Source organism: Numenius arquata, chromosome 14, assembly GCF_964106895.1.
Source record: "Numenius arquata chromosome 14, bNumArq3.hap1.1, whole genome shotgun sequence".
NCBI lineage: Eukaryota > Metazoa > Chordata > Aves > Charadriiformes > Scolopacidae > Numenius > Numenius arquata.
In genome coordinates this window covers 16,838,691-16,855,815 of record NC_133589.1, presented here as the reverse complement: position 1 = coordinate 16,855,815, position 17,125 = coordinate 16,838,691, and the positions used below count along the sequence as shown (strand labels likewise).

The 17,125-nt window shown below is 50.9% G+C and overlaps 1 protein-coding gene across 2 annotated transcripts in view; it reads left to right on the top strand.

Moving 5' to 3' along the window:
* The first annotated feature begins 14,357 nt into the window (after positions 1-14,357).
* Positions 14,358-17,125, top strand: part of CLUAP1 (clusterin associated protein 1) — a 79,244-nt gene continuing 76,476 nt past the window's right edge. The window contains exons 1-2 of one of the 2 annotated variants that reach the window (XM_074158554.1): positions 14,358-14,460; positions 15,062-15,173. In XM_074158554.1, the coding sequence (XP_074014655.1) occupies positions 14,439-14,460; positions 15,062-15,173 (134 nt within the window). In that variant the 5' untranslated portion in view covers positions 14,358-14,438. The remainder of the gene's footprint in view (positions 14,461-15,061; positions 15,174-17,125) is intronic. The other variant, XM_074158553.1, reaches the window with a different exon arrangement.

Sequence of the window (17,125 nt, the reverse complement as noted above, 5' to 3'; positions counted from 1 at the left end):
CCTTCCTCCCAGGACCATTGCCAGGCTCACCAGCAGAAATCCCTCCTGGAGGCAGGCTTCACTTTCTCTAGCTGTTACTGACGGGGGAAAGTCACAGGTGTGTGTTACTGTAGACTTTGCTAATCACGCCGCCTTGCTCCCCATACAGCGGTAATTCGCAGAACAGAAATGCTAATCAACACATCCCCACTTGCAAATTATGCAGTGAACTTCTCAGAAAAGCCTGCCAGACCGTTACCGGGTAGAGAAATCCATCAGCGTGTGGATGCCCACCGACCCGAGGGAGGTGGGAGATGGCAGACCTCGGCGGGGGGGGGGGGGTACGTGGCTCGTATCGAGCTGCACCCCTTTGCCGCTGGACTCGGGAGGCTGCTGGGAGCTCAGGCAATCCGAGGGCTGGTGTGTGTATTAAAAAAGCAAAGTATTTTTTAAATATCAGCAGATGGTGCTGTTAAAGATAGCTGTGAAAGTGCAGCCCGGGGAGAGGCGGAGTCAGACCCACCTGAGCGTGGAGCCGCTTGCCCTGGGGTTTGCTCTTTTCGGAAGCTGTTGCCTGACTCCGAGCAAAAGCTGTTTCTTCCTTGACCCTCTCTGATGCGGGAGAGAAATGACGCTGAGCTTTGCCCAGCCACAGAGCGCTCCCTCTTTCCGACGGGCAATGGTCTGACCCCGGCTACGCAGAGCAACGGCTTCATTACCTTCTGGGAGACATCGAGTTGTTCCAGCCAACAAGGACGTCACCACCGGCTTCATGGGGCTGGACCATCACACCCCACCTCCAGGAGACTTGCTGTTTTGGGGCTTATTCCTGCAAAGACCACGAGAAATGTAACGTTTAATGCTCTGTTATGTGCTTGAGCATTTGCCTGATGGTAGTTTTTACTACAATATGATTATAAAGAGAGAACGTGTCGAGCTGTCCCATAGCCAGAAATCAGCCAAACACCACTGCCTTCCCACCCGTTTATGACCAGTTGGGGGATTTTTGTAAAGAATCAGCTGCTTGGACATTTATTTCCAATAAATGCTGGTTTCAAGAGCTGCTGGCGGGGGGACAGGACCTTGGAGGGACAGGGAGAGATGGTCTTTTGAGAAGAGAAGGCTCCGGGGAGACCTTAGAGCCCCTTCCAGTCCCTCAGGGGGCTCCAGGAAAGCTGGGGAGGGACTCTGGATGAGGGAGGGGAGCCCTAGGAGGAGGGGGGAGGGTTTGACACTGAAAAAGGAGACACTGAGCTGAGATGTGGGGAAGAACTTCTTTGCTGTGAGGGTGGTGAGAGCCTGGCCCAGGTTGCCCAGAGAAGCTGTGGCTGCCCCATCCCTGGAGGGGTTCAAGGCCAGGTTGGAGGGGGCTTGGAGCAACCTGGTCTGGTGGGAGGTGTCCCTGCCCAGGGCAGGGGGTGGCACTGGGTGGGCTTTAAGATCCTTTCCAACCCAAACTGTTCTATGATCTTTTGAGTAGAGAAGGAAGAAGCTTGCAAGTCATGTCCTAAGAGATGCCTTGGAGGGTACCCCAATCCAGCACCTTGCAGGGGTCATATGGGACCTGGAGCTTGGAGCTCTGGCTTTTACACGGTGTTTCCACCCCATTTCCACCCTGTTTCCATCCCCTCGGGCAGCGGCAGCCCGGGGATCCCACTCCATCCGCATTGTTTCACAGCAAAGGTCACTTCCAAGCCGGTGCTCCAGCGCCGCGCTGCCACACGCTCGTGATAAATGACTGTTCCCAGCTCATAAAGGCACTATTGAATTTGGCACTTACTCAGAGAAACCCTCAGCAGATGCCGTCCTTTCAGAGAGCCCCCAGGCGCCCAGGTCTGTATTCAAAGCTGACCAAGTCTCTTTAGTTTCCGTCGTGTTTCTCACCTTATTCAAGCAGGAAGGTTTAAACGATAAGATCAAGAACTTCTCTGAAAATCATCTATATTCACATCCTGCCCCGGAGCTGGACTCTTTGTACCCGTCCTCTGCTGAAGGACATGGTTTGCCCTCCTCCATATGTAAAGCCTTGGCAGGCAGCGCAGCATCCATATTCCACGTCAGGACGGCTGTACCCCCGGCGTCAGGAATTCAAGGAGCAGATAAGAGGCTGCATCTTTTATCTCCTTCCTTCCTGTTAGCAGCCTGGTTGCAACTTCTTCTATTACCACTTATTTAAGCAGAATTGTGGCTGATCTATCGCTTGCTTGTCTTCTTTCTGGCCAGACTGGTGGTGGCGTGGCCATATCCAGGGAAAACAGCATCTCCTTTTCACCTGCCAGTGTGGAAATAAGGGCGGTCGCCACCTTCCCGTGTGGGTGTGATGTACGAGGGGCTGGGCTTTGCTCTGCACCCAGCTGCATTTACAGCCCTGGGGTGGACACGCGGATGACTTTCCAAAGGTGAAACACAGTCCTGAAGGTGACTTTGGAATAATCCCTTTGGAAAAAAAAAAAATTAAAAATAATCCCTTTGCCCCCCTCTTTGAGCCAGGGACAGCTTTTTTGTCATCTTCGGGGCACAGGGTCCAGCTGGTTGCCAGAAACAGAGGGGACACCAGCAGGTTTCCAGGCTGGTAGTGCCAGGAATAAAAGATTAAACGGTGGCTGCTGCAGGTTGGGTTTGCTGGGGCAGATATAGGTGGGGATGGAGCAGGACCGTCCCCTGCCAGCACATCCTGCCCCGCTCTTTCCCTCACCTTTAGGTGTGAGCCGAGGTATCCCTGCATCCCACCGCTTGTTCTCCCCATCAGCCATGAGCAGTGGCTGCAGGGGCCCAGCCTGGCTGGAGGAGAGCAGCCGGGGTGGTGACGCTCCCGTACAGACGTCCTGCACCAAAGCTGCTTCTTCCATCAGTGGCTGGACCTGACCTCTGAAAACATCTCCCTCCATCACGTCTGGATTTGCCGGGTCTCCGTGATCTGCAAAACCACAGGCTCCCCATCGCTGTGCTCCTCTCGGGAGGCTTCGCCTGCCTTCGTGGCTGAATCACAAAGAGCTCCAGCACCAGCAGAGGCTGAGGCTGTTGTCTGAAACATCAGACACGATTTAGCTCTGGGTCTGCTCTCCCTGAGTTTCATTTTTGTTCCACTGGAAAACAGAAAAAGCAAACCCAGAAGTTTTCTCCCAATGAGCCAATTTTAGGACAAGAAGAAAGGGCCTCAAGTTGCGCCAGGGGAGGTTTAGGGTGGATATTAGGAAAAAATTCTTCACTGGAAGGGTTGTCAAGCCTTGGAACAGGCTGCCCAGGGAAGTGGTGGAGTCATCAACCCTGGAGGTATTTAACAGACGGGCAGACATGGTGCTGAGGGACATGGGTCAGTGGTGGGTTTGGCAGTGTTGGGCTGATGGTTGGACTTGATGATCTTAAAGGTTCCTTCCAACCTAGAAAATTCTATGATTCTAAATCTCATGCAAATTCTTCAGCCACCATGGCACCTGTGATACATGGGGTCTTATGGCTGTGGAAGGAGGATGAAGCTGTGCTCCTTGCAGCGGTGGCTCTGCCGGGGACTGTCCCCTGCGGCCATCACTGGTCCTGGGCACAGCAATGACCTGTGTCTTCAACCTCCATCCCTGCTGACCCCGCTTTAGGTGAAACTACTGCTAAATGCCATTAAGCTTAATTGTCATTAAGCTGGGTAGGGTCTGGGCTAACCCCAGGTGTAATCTCTTAAGGGCATCTTCAGCAGAGCCTCCCAACCACTACTTAATTTCTCCACAGGGTTCAGTAAATGCAGGGCTGGGTGGTAGGTTGTTCTCCAAAATGTTTGAGGGAAAGCTGGGCAGTCTGGAATATTTTCTTCATTACTTGCCAAAATGCACATTTGGGGAACAGTGCTGGAAGGGGCTCTAGGATCTCCCTGGAGCCTTCTCTTCTCTTCTCCAGGCTGAACCCCCCCAACTCTCTCAGCCTGTCCTCACAGCAGAGGGGCTCCAGCCCTCCCAGCATGTTCTGGTATGGTGGGAACGAGAGCCTGTAGAAGCTGTGTTGTGTCATGGGGCAGGCCACTCGAGGTGGGACTGATGGAACTTGGAATCTCTGCTACCGGTTGAGATGTGAGGATGCATCTCCTCCAGCACCCTGCCCAAAGCCCGCAGGTTCCTGAGCTTGCAGCCCACGCTGCAGGTCGGCTGTTTAACTTCAGCTTGTTGGGAAAACTCTCCCTTTTTCCTCGCTTTGGGGAAAAATAAAGTCAGAAAGGGATTTGCTGGCCTCTTAGCTGTTCCTTCTATGCGTTACCGTGTGAGCTTCCCGGTGAGCTGGTGGGGAGGGCAGAGCTGGGGCTGGGATGCTCTTCTCCGCCTGTTTGCAGGGAGATGGCTCCTCTGCTCAAATGCAGCCCTCCTTTGAGGCTCGAACACGAAGAGACGGGCAGCTCAGCACACACTGCTCTTTCTGGCGTCGGATTTCTGCGTATGTACGAAATCTTCACAAAATTATGGGCATTTGGGCTGTGTGGATCTAAAGGTATCGATCGATGCCCTGAGCTGGGCAGAAAACAGCCCCTTGGACTTGTATGTGTTATCTGGGGCTGCCTGTGTGTGTCTCTCCCTCTGATGACAGAAGGGCTAATTAATCAGTATAATCAGATATTAATCAATAATCAGATGAGGCAGTGTAGTCCCCCGGTTATCGCTCCTTCTCCACTCGCTCCCGTTTCGGCTGCTGCAGGGAAGCTCTCCGGGAGCAGCAGTGTGGACTCCGCACCTTCTGCCTTGGCAGTCTCTGTCTTCAAGGAGCTTTGCCTCCCCAGAGAAGAAGAGAGAAGATTTTTAGCTCTCGGGTACTGGCTGGGCTCCTTTCTGCTGGCCACCAGGGGCTTGCAGGACTGGCTCGGAGGGTGCTTCCCGCAACGGAGCACCCTCCTGTAGCGATGGGGTGTTAGTAAACCCCATTACTGATGAGGTGCAGGGCAGCTTGCCCACCCCGGAGGCCATCCCCCCCCGTGATTCAATAGGCTTTGGATGAGGTTTTGAGGGGTCGTCGCTTCTCTTTTCATTAATGAAACCTGAAGCTGGGTCCTGGGTGTGATGATAAAATACATGATGTATTTTTTGGAGCTCCGGTAAAGAGAGATTTCTGGGTGTACATGTCACCTCTTAAGGACATTGAAGTGCTGGAGCGTGTCCAGAGGAGAGCCACCAAGCTGGTGAGGAGTCCAGAGAACAAGTCGTAACGAGGAGAGGCTGAAGGAACTGGGCATGTTTAGTTTGGAGAAGAGGAGGCTGAGGGGAGACCTCATTGCCCTCTACAACTACCTGAAAGGAGGGTGTAGAGAGGTGGGTGTTGGCCTCTTCTCCCAAGGGAATAATGACAGGAACAGAGGAAATGGTCTGAAGTTGGGGCAGGGGAGGTTTAGGTTAGATATTAGGAAGAATTACTTTACTGAGAGGGTGGTCAGGCACTGGAACAGCCTGCCCAGGGAGGTGGTGGAGTCGCCATCCCTGGAGGTATTTAAGAAACCTGTAGCTGTGACACTTCAGGGCATGCTCTAGTGCCCGAGATTGTTGGGTTGGGTGTGTTTTTTGATTTTTTTAGTTGTTGGTGGGTTTTTTTGTGTGTGTGTGTATGGCTGGACTCGATGAACTCAAAGGTCTCTTCCAAACAAGAAGGTTCTGTGACTCTGCTCATAAAGAGGCACAGGCATCCTCACATCAGGGTGTTTTTTTTTCTGATGTGACCAGAGATCTTCCAACAGCTTAACAGCCGATGCAGGCACCCAGCCTGCAGAGAAAACAATCTATCACTTGCCCAGGGAGCCAGAGATCCTGGTTATCTAACCTAGGCGGGATAATGATTTCCCAAATCCCATAATATCTGCAGTGCAATAGCTTTTGCCTCAAGAGCGGAGAGGTTACAAGGTCTCCCTGCATCCTCCGTACGCTCCAGACAGAGGTGGGTGACGCAGCCGCAGCGCAGACGGCTGCTGGGAGCGATGCTGAATTCATGGAGGAGGGATGGCTTCCTCGGGGCTCAATTTCACAGTTGAGTGTATTTTTGCAATAGGAAAAGGGAGTTACAAGAGAGGGGTTATTTCCAGATAAGGCATGTCCCTGCTGTTGCTCGTCTTTTCTTTGTGACCATAAAGTCCCCTCAGTGCCACCCCCTGCCCTGGGCAGGGACACCTCCCACCACACCAGGTTGCTCCAAGCCCCCTCCAACCTGGCCTTGAACCCCTCCAGGGATGGGGCAGCCACAGCTTCTCTGGGCAACCTGGGCCAGGCTCTCACCACCCTCACAGCAAAGAAGTTCTTCCCCACATCTCATCTCCATCTCCCCTCTTTCAGTGTCAAACCCTTCCCCCTTCTCCTATTGTGATTCTCTGGTGCTTCTTACACCGCTCCGGCTGCGCCCCATCCATCCTGCCTGAAGCCCTTCCATCGCTTCCCCTCCGAACGTTTCCTTGTCACAAACCTATTTTTAGATGTATTGAGCCTAAACCAGCTGCCCTGCCCTTGTACCAGGGCAACAATTAATTCTGCTGCTGAGATCACAGGTTTCTGCCAGCGCAGGGACGCAGAATTGCCAGACTGGCTCAGCCCCAAGGTCTATTTATCCCAGACCCCGACTCCCCCTGCCAGGTGGGACTGGTGGAGCTGCTGTTTCACCGATTACGGTTTAACGCCCAAGCGGAGCTGGGAACGGAAGACAAAGCCAGCTCCCGGCACTTCAGGACTTTCATTGCGGTTTGATACCTCTGAAAGGTTTTTAAGCAAGCTGTTTCTTCTCCTGGCAGCGTGAAAGGTTGTCGCTGAAACAGCTGCTCGCTGTTTAAATGCTAATATTATTTCTGCATTCCCCGATGGGCTCTGCCTTTCTCTTTTTCAGAGGACAGGGCACCATCCCCATCCCACCGCAGCCATCAGGAGGGCTCCTGCTGCCCTGGTGCTGGCTGAGCAGCCACTGGGCTCTCCATCATGTGGCTTCCCTGGCCGTGGTGGCCCCCAAGCCCACCCAAGGCTGCGTGAGGGCACAGACCTCCGTGGTCCCATCATCTGCTGCCAGAAAGCAGCACCCTGAAAGCATCAGGGGAGGATGGAAAGCCATGCTTGGGGCAAAAACTGGGCAAAGGTGGCACCTCCACAGGTAAGGAGTACTTGGGATAGTCCTGGAAGAACTCCCATTTCCCCGTGTGTCCCTAGTTTTGATGACGGTGCCCAAATGATGATTGCAATCAGTTAATTAATGTGGCTGCACCAAGACCAGAGCTTGGAGAAGGGGACCTTGCCCAGGAGGGCTTCCTTCACCCTCGTGCTGTGTGGGGCTTGTTCTCAGCTGTGAAAGCAGGTTCTTGCTTGGTGATGCTCCTCAAAAAGGGCCAGTTGGGCAAATGATAACAGTGTCCTTTGGAGCCTACTTTGACTCCTTCTCCTTGTCACCTTGTCTGGTTGTTCTCCGTAATCTTCCCTCCAGAGAGGTCAAGAACCAAGATGTTTTCTTTAAAACAAAACTTTCTTTCTCACCAAAACTTTTCATGAGAAAACAATGATTTATGGCCTCAAGTTGCGCCAGGGGAGGTCCAGATAGGATATTAGGAAACATTTCTTTACTGAAAGGGTTATTAAGCCTTGGAATGGGCTGCCCAGGGAAGTGGTTGAGGCACCATCCCTGGAGGTATTTGAAAGACGTGTTGACATAGTGCCTGGTGACATGGTTTAGTGATGGTTTTTATCAGAGTTAGGTTGATGGTTGGACTAGATGGTCTTAAAGGTCCCTTCCAACCTAGACAATTCTACGACTTTATGATTTTTCTGGATCCCTTTGCCTTGTAGTGAAGACGATCTGGACTTTCAGCTCCCAGGGACATGAGGAGTGTCGTGTTGTCTATAAATTTAAGCTGAGGCATGCCAGCTTAAATCGGACACCCCGAAATTAGGCAGATTCTGGGAAATAAGCTTCAGGCAGGCCAAGTGGCACTCGGCTTTGGAGGGAGCTAATAGAGAGTGGAAATATAATCTTGTTTTTCACTGCATATAAATGAGAAGCCAGTCTCTCCTCTCCTGACCTGTCAGGCAAAGTCTGAGATAGATCTGGGAATCTACTTGCTTGGGGATGTTTTTTCATCCTAAGTAGCTCCTCTTGCTTATCTGCTGAGTGATCAAACAGAGGCCCTTGATTTATTACCCCTTCTGCTTGATACATGGGCTGCAGCTTATCCTGGGTACCGCACTCCGCTCTCCCAGCTCTTCTCTAATGCCAGCGCATTAATAGGGAGGGAGCTGCTCTGCAATGTAATTACAGGGGAACGTGACATTCCTGGATATTTTCCTTCCCCCGGCACAAAGGCTCCAGATTTCCCCAGGTTCCTCAGCGCCAAGAGCCGAGTTGAGGGTTAACGTTAAATAAAGGGGATGGAAGAAGTCTCCTTGTGAAACCCCCTTCCACGCCAGCACCAAGGGGTTTGCAAGCTGAGCCTCAGCAGCAAAGATAAACCTCAGGCTGTGGGGATTGGGGCAGAAAATGTGGCAGCCCAGGGTTGAAAACAGCTTTTAGGTGAAAATTCATCTGGCCCAGCTGGGTAATGGGGAGAGGCTCTGATTAGAGTAGCAAAAACCGATGCCCAACTTGCGAGTAAAAGCAGAAAGTGGATGCAAAAACCTGAACACGAAGTGTCTGTCTGACACTTCCACGCACCAGCCTAATGAAACCCTCGTTGCTTCCCACCCTGCCTTATTTTTATTTTTTTTTTTTTTTTGCACCAGCCCCTCGGAGCAAATTACTCTGGTGGGTTCCCTTCCTAGTCCCTCTAGCTATAAAGGGTCTATTTGTAAATCTAACACCCTCCTGCAGCACTTATCTACTGGGTAGCTTGGGAAAAAAACCCCAATACTGAAGCATACAGCGACCTCACACAAAGGTCTCCTGGGATGTCAAAGAAGCTTTGAGGCCTTTTTACCCTTTTTTCCCCAACACAGAGGGCACAGATGAGTGTTACTTTATTTTGTGCTTGAGGAATCTCAAGAATACCTGATTGTCTCACTTTTTTTTTTTTTTTTTAATTTTATTCCTGATCTAAAAAAACATTAGAGAAGTCAGAGTAAAAACGACTTGCTTTCTCACTGGATCATATTTTCAACAGCACGTTGTGTCCTAGCTCTGCTCAGAGCCACAGTCCTGCCATCCCTGGCATCGAGGACTGAATTCGCAGTACGAGAATAAACAAGTAAGACAACACCGGAAAAAGAGCAGGAAAATTCTGAAGCTTTGCAGGTCGTAGAATCATAGAATGGTTAGAGTTGGAAGGGACCTTAAAGATCACCTAGTTCCAACCCCCCTGCCATGGGCAGGGACACCTCTCACTAGAGCAGGTTGCTCAAAGCCCCATCCAGCCTGGCCTTGAACACCTCCAGGGATGGAGCATCCACAACTTCCCTGGGCAACCTGCTCCAGTGCTTCACCACCCTCACAGTAAAGAATTTCCTCCTAATATCTAATCTAAATCTCCCCTCTGCCAATTTAAAACCATTACCCCTTGTCCTGTCACTACATCTCCTGACAAAGAGTCCCTCTCCGGCTCTCCCGTAGGCTCCCTTCAGATATTGGAAGGCTGCTATGAGGTCTCCCCGGAGCCTTCTCTTCTCCAGGCTGTCATTTTACAGAAATACCACCCAGGACAGCTGGGGGACCTCGCGCCTGTGACACTTGCTTGGGGAGAAAGCCCACCCTCAGAAAAGCCTGGTTTTCTGCCCTGTTGCGTGGTCCTATTTGGAACTGGGTGATTCTGCATCTTTGAGGGCAAAAGCAGACGTAGCTGCTCCCCTAACCCAGGGAAACCAGTGGTGGGACAGGGAGAAGAACAGCAGTTTAATTTATAGAATCATGGAATAGTTTGGGTCGGAAAGGACCTTAAAGGTCACTTAGTCCACCCCACCCCCCCGCAATGAGGACACTTATTTATTTGCTTTTTTATATATATTTATATTTATTTTTGGGACATTCGTTCATTGGTGATGTGACTATGGCAGAGCCCTTGCTGGAGGCACACAGCAGAAGCCGGGGCACAGATGAGTGTCCCAGCAGGAGACAGGGATGCGTTTTTCCTCCTGCTCCTGTGGTTCAGCCTGTCCCTGGGTGTTTGTGGCCACGGTGGTGAAGCCACTACCTGCACCCCCAAACTCCCCACCAGCACGTCTCCCCTGACCCCTGCGCACAGTTTCTTTCTGAAATTTAAGGCATGAAAAAAACAAATCTCCTTTCCAATTATCTGGCAGAGGATCCACAGCCGCTCCTTGGGGCTGTCCATGAGCTGGAACAAGTCCCATCTTCACAACTGGCCAACTTCACTCCTCCGCCTGCCACATCCCCGGGCACAAGCCCTCGGCAAGCGTGGTCCAGGTCAGCCTAACCCCACCGAACCATTCCCAACAGTGGGAAGAGCAAGAAACAACAGCTCTTCACGAAGCAAAACTCCTTGTTACCGGGGGAAAATAATGTTCTAGGCCAATCTGCCAGGTACTGTAACGTAAGGATGTGAGAATTTGACTTAAAAACATGTGAGAGCAGCTTTAATGCCAAGCTCCGCCAAAAAAAACAAGCCGAGGAAAGGACAGTAAAAATAAAAGTATACGTGTTGCCAGAAAAACTCTCCTTCATCTGCAGGAAGACGGCAAGAAGAATTCGGACGGCTGAAAGGACCGACAGAGGGAAAGACTAATAGAGCTGATTATTTCCCTGTTGAGAAGCCGACAGATAGCGGTGGGGAGGGGGGATATCCTGGAGGGATGGGGTCAGGGAGATGCTGCTGAAGGGTGCAGGCAGCGCGGCCGAGCTGGGAAAGGGCTGGCTGAGGGCCAGGAGACTCCGACCGCGGGATCGATAACGCTGCTTTAGATGTAAAGAGCGTTTGGTGAACACAGCGAGGAAAGGAGGGGGGCTCAACCTGCAAATCGTTCAGATTTATTCTGCTGCTCCTAAAATGGCAATAATGGGGGTGAAGCAGAAAAAAGTATCCATGGAGGTTGCATGTTTGAGCTCCGCACATGGAGGGGGGGAACCTGTACGGAGAGATGTGGCCAAGTTGTTCTTTTTCCCCCAAAAAAGAGGAGCTTCTTTCAAGCAGAGGAGAGTGGTGTTGGTGCTACAAGGTCAGGCCATCCTTTCAGTGAGATGGTTTCTCCTTCCCATCTCTCTTTGGTCATGGAGCTCACCTCCTGCCTTGGCCCAGCCACCGAGGCTCTGCCAGTGCATGGCGAGGCTGTGTACTGCAAATTCGGGCACTATTGTTGCTAAATTGGGAGCTGCCAGGGAGACATCCATCTGTCCGATGGGATATTTGACTGATGGCTTGTTTAAAAGCACGTTGTGCTAACCACGCTCGCAGCAGCCGAAAGGGACCTGGTGGCGGGTACCCCGGATGGATGATGTTGGGCTGCCCAGGTCAATGGTTTCTCGGTGAAATCTTTTGATTAACGGATGTTCAGGAGCCAAAGGATGACTCGACTTCAGTGGAGCGTTTGGGGGTGGCTGGAAGCCAGAGAGAAGGGCTAAAAGGGGATGGCAGAGCCCTGAAAGCAGAATGGAGGGGGTAAATAGGATGAGATGATGCTATTTTCCGTGAGGCGTTAAATAATAGCTGCTGATGATGGTGTCTTCTGCCATCCCCGCTGCCTTTCAGAGCAAAGCTGGTGGCTGCAGGGGCTGCTAATTCCATATCACCAGCAGTTCAGGCTGCGAGGTGGGGTCACCACCTCCCGCTAGAGACCAGCCCGAGTGGTGGTCGGTGCCACTGGATGCTTACACACCCCTTGGATGGTGTTCGCCACCCCCGGCTGGGTTCCTCCTACACCTCTACCAGGTGCCCCAGCAGCAGTTGTGGCTTCCTACAGCCCTAACAAAAAAAAAAAAAAAAAAAACCAAATTTCATCTGAAGGAAATTAGAGGTTTTGGATGGAGACCAGGTGCTGCAGATGTGCAGCAAAGATATTACCATCTGTACTCAGAAAGCCTGCAACGTCACCTGCTTGCTCACCCACCGCCATAGAAACCTGCACCAAAATTTTGTATTTTCTGCCCTTTCCAACAAAATTTCCAGCTTTTGGAGTGATGAAGGAGGTGGGAAGGGGGGGGGGAAACCCATCCCTCGAAAGTGTGAACTGGGCTGCGGAATGGGGAGCTGTTTCCATGGAGGTTACTTCACGTGTCAGGGGAATAAGCAGAGACGTGTAAAGTTTTTGGCTTTGGGTGCAGGTTTCTGGAGATGGGAAGGTGGCGGGGGGAGAGGCTCAGCCCTCGGGGATGCGGTGTGAGCCCCTGTTCAGCTCAACGCTACACCCACTCCTTCTCCAGCAGCGCATTTGTGCTGCCGAATACTAATATATCAATATTAATGCTATTTATATAAAGCAAAGAGCTGAGGTAAACAGTATACTGACTATTTATTTCATTTATTTTACAGCTTTGGCTTTCCCCCACGTATTTCATCTCGCCTGCCTTCTGCCCGTTGGTCAATGTAACACCAATAGAGCAGGGGAATGTTTCCTTCCTTCTCTGTCCCCCTGCCCAAGTTACTTGGATGGCTGATATGCTCTTCAACTCGTAAATCATTTCAGGTTTGCTATCTCACGGCCTTCTGGCATAAGAAACCCAGCCTCTAATCCCATCTCCTATTTTCTAATGTCAATATTCATTCTTTGTAGGATTCATTGTTATTTTCCTTGCTTTTGATTACTTTTTCAATGGCGTGGACAGGGTACCGCTCAATACGGAGCCCATGTGGGCACACCTTCCGTATGCTTGGGCAGTTAGAACTGGAAAACTGTGGCCTGCTCCGCAAAAACGTCCCGAGACATCCATAGATCAGCCTGACATCCAGATTATTTTCAGCTCATCCCACCCCACGATATTGATGACCCTGTCACTAAGAGCTGCGGCCGCTGCGGCCGGTGTTTCTGCAGAGTCTCGTGGTCAGAGCTCCCGTTCCTTTAGGACATCTGAAGCCACCGAGTGTTAGCAGAGAAGCTGTCATACTGTTCTGATTTGATGCATCAACATGAAAACTGCTCCTGGTTATGTCTGCAGGGGCAAACTGAGGACACCGAGAGCCTTTAAGAAGTTTGTTATGAAACTGCTGACAGGATCAGTCAGTGTCAAGAGGTTGCAAGAAGCCGTGTCGGCTGGCCCGGGGACACTGGTTTCCGTGGGTGTCTTTGGGGACGGACAATGAACGCACAGGGGTCTGGCTCTGTCGGGCAGCCACGTGCAGTCTGAGCTGCGCCAAAGACCTCTTGTGCATTTCAGCTGGTGCTCCACGTACGGCAGTCGCTGTCTGGGTGGCTGCGGCACCCCGGATGCCCATCAGAAATGTGTGACCGTAGAGAAGGTGGTGTTCCCGCCTGCCTTCCTCCTCATCCACACCTCCCGCTCAACCTCAGCCCTGCAATGCTTGAGCAGCCAGGCTCCTGTCCTGGGAGAGATCCAAGTCCTCCTCTGCTGACAGGAGCTGGATGCGCTAACTCCAACAGGACAGAGCCAGGGACCTGGGATGCGGCAGTGGTGAGTTTGTGTCCGCTCACACAAGGTGAGAACACGGGTTTTCATATCCCTGATGACTGTTGTGGTGTCCCGTCGGGGAGCACAGCTTGTCCTCAAACCACAGCACCCGTGGTTGAACGTGGCACAGGTACTGTTGGATCTTCTCTAAAAATGGTCATAGAATCATAGAATGGTTTGGGTTGGAAGGGACCTTAAAGCCCACCCAGTGCCACCCCCTGCCCTGGGCAGGGACACCTCCCACCACACCAGGTTGAGCAAAGCCCCCTCCAACCTGGCCTTGAACCCCTCCAGGGATGGGGCAGCCACAGCTTCTCTGGGCAACCTGGGCCAGGCTCTCACCACCCTCACAGCAAAGAAGTTCTTCCCCACATCTCAGCTCCATCTCCCCTCTTTCAGTGTCAAACCCTTCCCCCTCCTCCTAGGGCTCCCCTCCCTGATCCAGAGTCCCTCCCCAGCTTTCCTGGAGCCCCTTGAGGGACTGGAAGGGGCTCCAAGGTCTCCCCGGAGCCTTCTCTTCTCCAGGCTGAACCCCCCCAACTCTCTCAGCCTGTCCTCCCAGCAGAGGGGCTCCAGCCCTCCCAGCATCTCCGTGGCCTCCTCTGGCCCCGCTCCAACAGGTCCACCTCCCGGCGTACAGGGAGCCACCATGATGCCCAGCTGGTCCCCGTTCTGGCCCAGTCCCCGGGGACACCCTGCACCCGGGCAGCAGCCACCCCGTCCGCAGGCCCCGCCGCCCCGCAGAGCCGGGGTGAGGGAGGCGGAGCCGCTCGCTTTCACCGCCCTGCCTGGTGTGAGACTGCCCCGGCCCGGGCCAAGGCCGGGCCAGGCCACGGCCCTTCGCTTTCGGCGGCGGTTTGGCCCGGCCGCCGCGCCGTAGGGGGGGTTGCCATAGCGACGAGCGGCGCCGCCCGGCCCGCTGTGGTGGCGGCGGCGGCGGCGGCGGCGGAGGCCGGCGGGCTCCCCAAACCATGTCGTTCCGCGACCTCCGGAGTGAGCGGCCCCGCGGAGGGACGAGGGGGACGGGATGGAGCGGGACGGACCCTCTCTTGACCCCCCCCCGCCCCGAGTCGGCAGGGCCTGCGGGGCGGCCCCGGCCCCTCAGCAGCCGGGCGGGCCCCGCTTTGCCTCCAAGTTTTGCCCTATAATTTCACTTAGAGAGACGGGAGGCAGCGCCGGGGGATACGGGAAGCTTGAGGCCTCCCTTGTGCCTCGGGCAAGGGCTGCAGAATTTTATTAAATAATTTAATTTCTTTAAGCTGCCTGGCGGGGCTACTGGGCCTTCACAGGCCGAGGAGTGGGAATAGCACAGCCTCCGATCACCACAGTCTGTGCTTAACTTCGTGTTTTGTAGAGACGAGCTGTTTTAGTACTGTTTTCTGCCCAGTGAGTCTCTTGTTAAAAAGCCGCCTTTTTACTCTGGCGTGTTTTTTAGTGAAATGCTATAAATTTTTTTTATTTAATGCATTCAGACGTTTTTTGAGACCAGGGCCTGTCTAATGGAAAATGACCGGCATGCTGTGGGAACCAGGGCTCTCGGTAAGGTCCCTGATGGATATATAAGAAGGAATCCCTTTTCTTGCTTGTTTTTCAGATTTTACCGAGATGATGAGGGCACTGGGGTATCCCCGACTCATATCCATGGAGAATTTCCATACCCCAAACTTCATGCTTGTTTCAGAAGTGCTTCTGTGGCTGGTGAAAAGGTTGGTGATTAGGCTAACGAGTGTTGGGGCTGATGCTGGGATGTAGGACATATGCTTGTAGCTGATGTTTTGGTGTGAAACTGTATTAAGAAGTTTAAAGAGGAGCATAGTGATACTTAGTCATTCGTTGAGACCCACTCTTCTAAATATCAGATAGAAAACGTGGTGGTTAAGTTTGCAGGTTTTTAGTTTAATTATAAAAAAAAAAAAAGTGTTTTAATAGCTGAAGTGGAAAATACAATGACTCAGTTCTGGCAGAGCATCTTGAAGGTGGACGTACTTATTTGAAACTAGCCATATCTTTCATATAACTTACAAACTCCATTATTATCCTGCCTATATCTGACCTTGTACCCCCAACAGGGAGACATAGAGAGAGAACTTAAGATACAGTTAGTTCTTACCTTGTTGCTACAGTTGTTATTGGTTCCACCTGGTGTTGTCTAGCATCCATGCCACGTTAAAAAAATAAATAAAATTAAATGCCACAGTACTAGTCTACTGCTCTCCACCTGCAGTTCTACACCCACTTAACCCATTGACAGACTCTGGCTAAATATTTATGAAACTTAAGGTGCTAATCAAATTCTACATAATCTTCTTTCTCCCATGTGAGTGAAAAAAAATAAACTATGTTTTTTAAGCTACTCGTAAAGTAGAATATTACGGTTGAAATTATGACAGTGACCCATTTGCCTGATTGCTGGTTTTTGGCCTTGATTCATAATTAGTATCCATTCAGTTTAATTATCAAGCTGTTAGAAATTTGATGAATATTGTTGCAATTGTAATAAAATAGGGAAATACTTACAGCTGTTCTAAATTACCTGGATTAAGTTACCTAAATAGTAACTGCTGTTACACTGAGGATCTGAATTCCTGATTGTTTACAACTCAGGAGTAAAAACAAAAATCTCTGTGTCCCCCCCCCAGTATGTAACAGTAAGATAACAGAGCAATTGAAAGAAGAGAAAAATACTGTTTTAAAAATATGCTTCTCTAGTGAAGCTGAACACTTTTAAAAGCTTAAACTTCTGTGTTATTACTGGGAGTTTTATGCCTAATAGTGAAATGCTTCACTTTCAGAGCAAATAGCAACCAAACACTGGCATCCTTGTCTGTTATGGGTCAGACTTACACTTGGCACAGGCAGCTTTTCCAGCTTCTAGAAACCTTTTAAATACACTTTAAAGCAAGAGAGGATCCTTTGCGCTTGCCTTGCTCTTAATTTCATATGTGATTTGAAAGTGAAGATGCTTTTTTGCCTGGCTGAATGTTGAAAATCTCAAAGCTTTGTAGAAGATTCTGGGAATTTCCTTTTTCTTCCCTGGTTCCTGTAGGCTGGTGAGACTTTGAGAAGTTTCTGTATTTTACTAGTGGGTTTTTAAAAAGCATTTCACAATCTTTCAATTTGCGGGTTTGTGAGTTTCATTTACTTTTGAATAATGTGTTTGAAGTGATGCCTGTGAGCATGAACTTGTGTGTTTTGAGAGAGTGGAAAGGTCTGGTAACATTTTAAAGGACAAGGTGGCTTGTTTTGTTATTACCAACAATAGTAATCTAGTACAAGTCATTTTGACGTACCACCAGAAAGGCTGGGAATATTAATTTAGCCATATGCTTGGTGTGTTAAATTGTGAAGCCACACGTGGTTAGGTTTAGTTTGATTTATAAAAGCAGCTTGTGATTTAAGTAGCAAATTACTTCAGAAAATAAGTATTTCCCAGACTTGATTGAGCCAGCTAAATTTTGCTCCCTTGTAAAACTGACTGAAAAGATTCAGGACCCCACAGTAACAGTTACTTCTGGAGAAGTGTCTCAGGTTTTACAGCTTTTTCAGTTTGTACACAAAGCTGTCACATGCATTCCAGGGTCTGGATGCCCCAGTCTGCAGCAGGAGCTAAAGATTTATTTTCCAGTCTCGTACATGCTTGTTTTGTTTGATTTTTGCC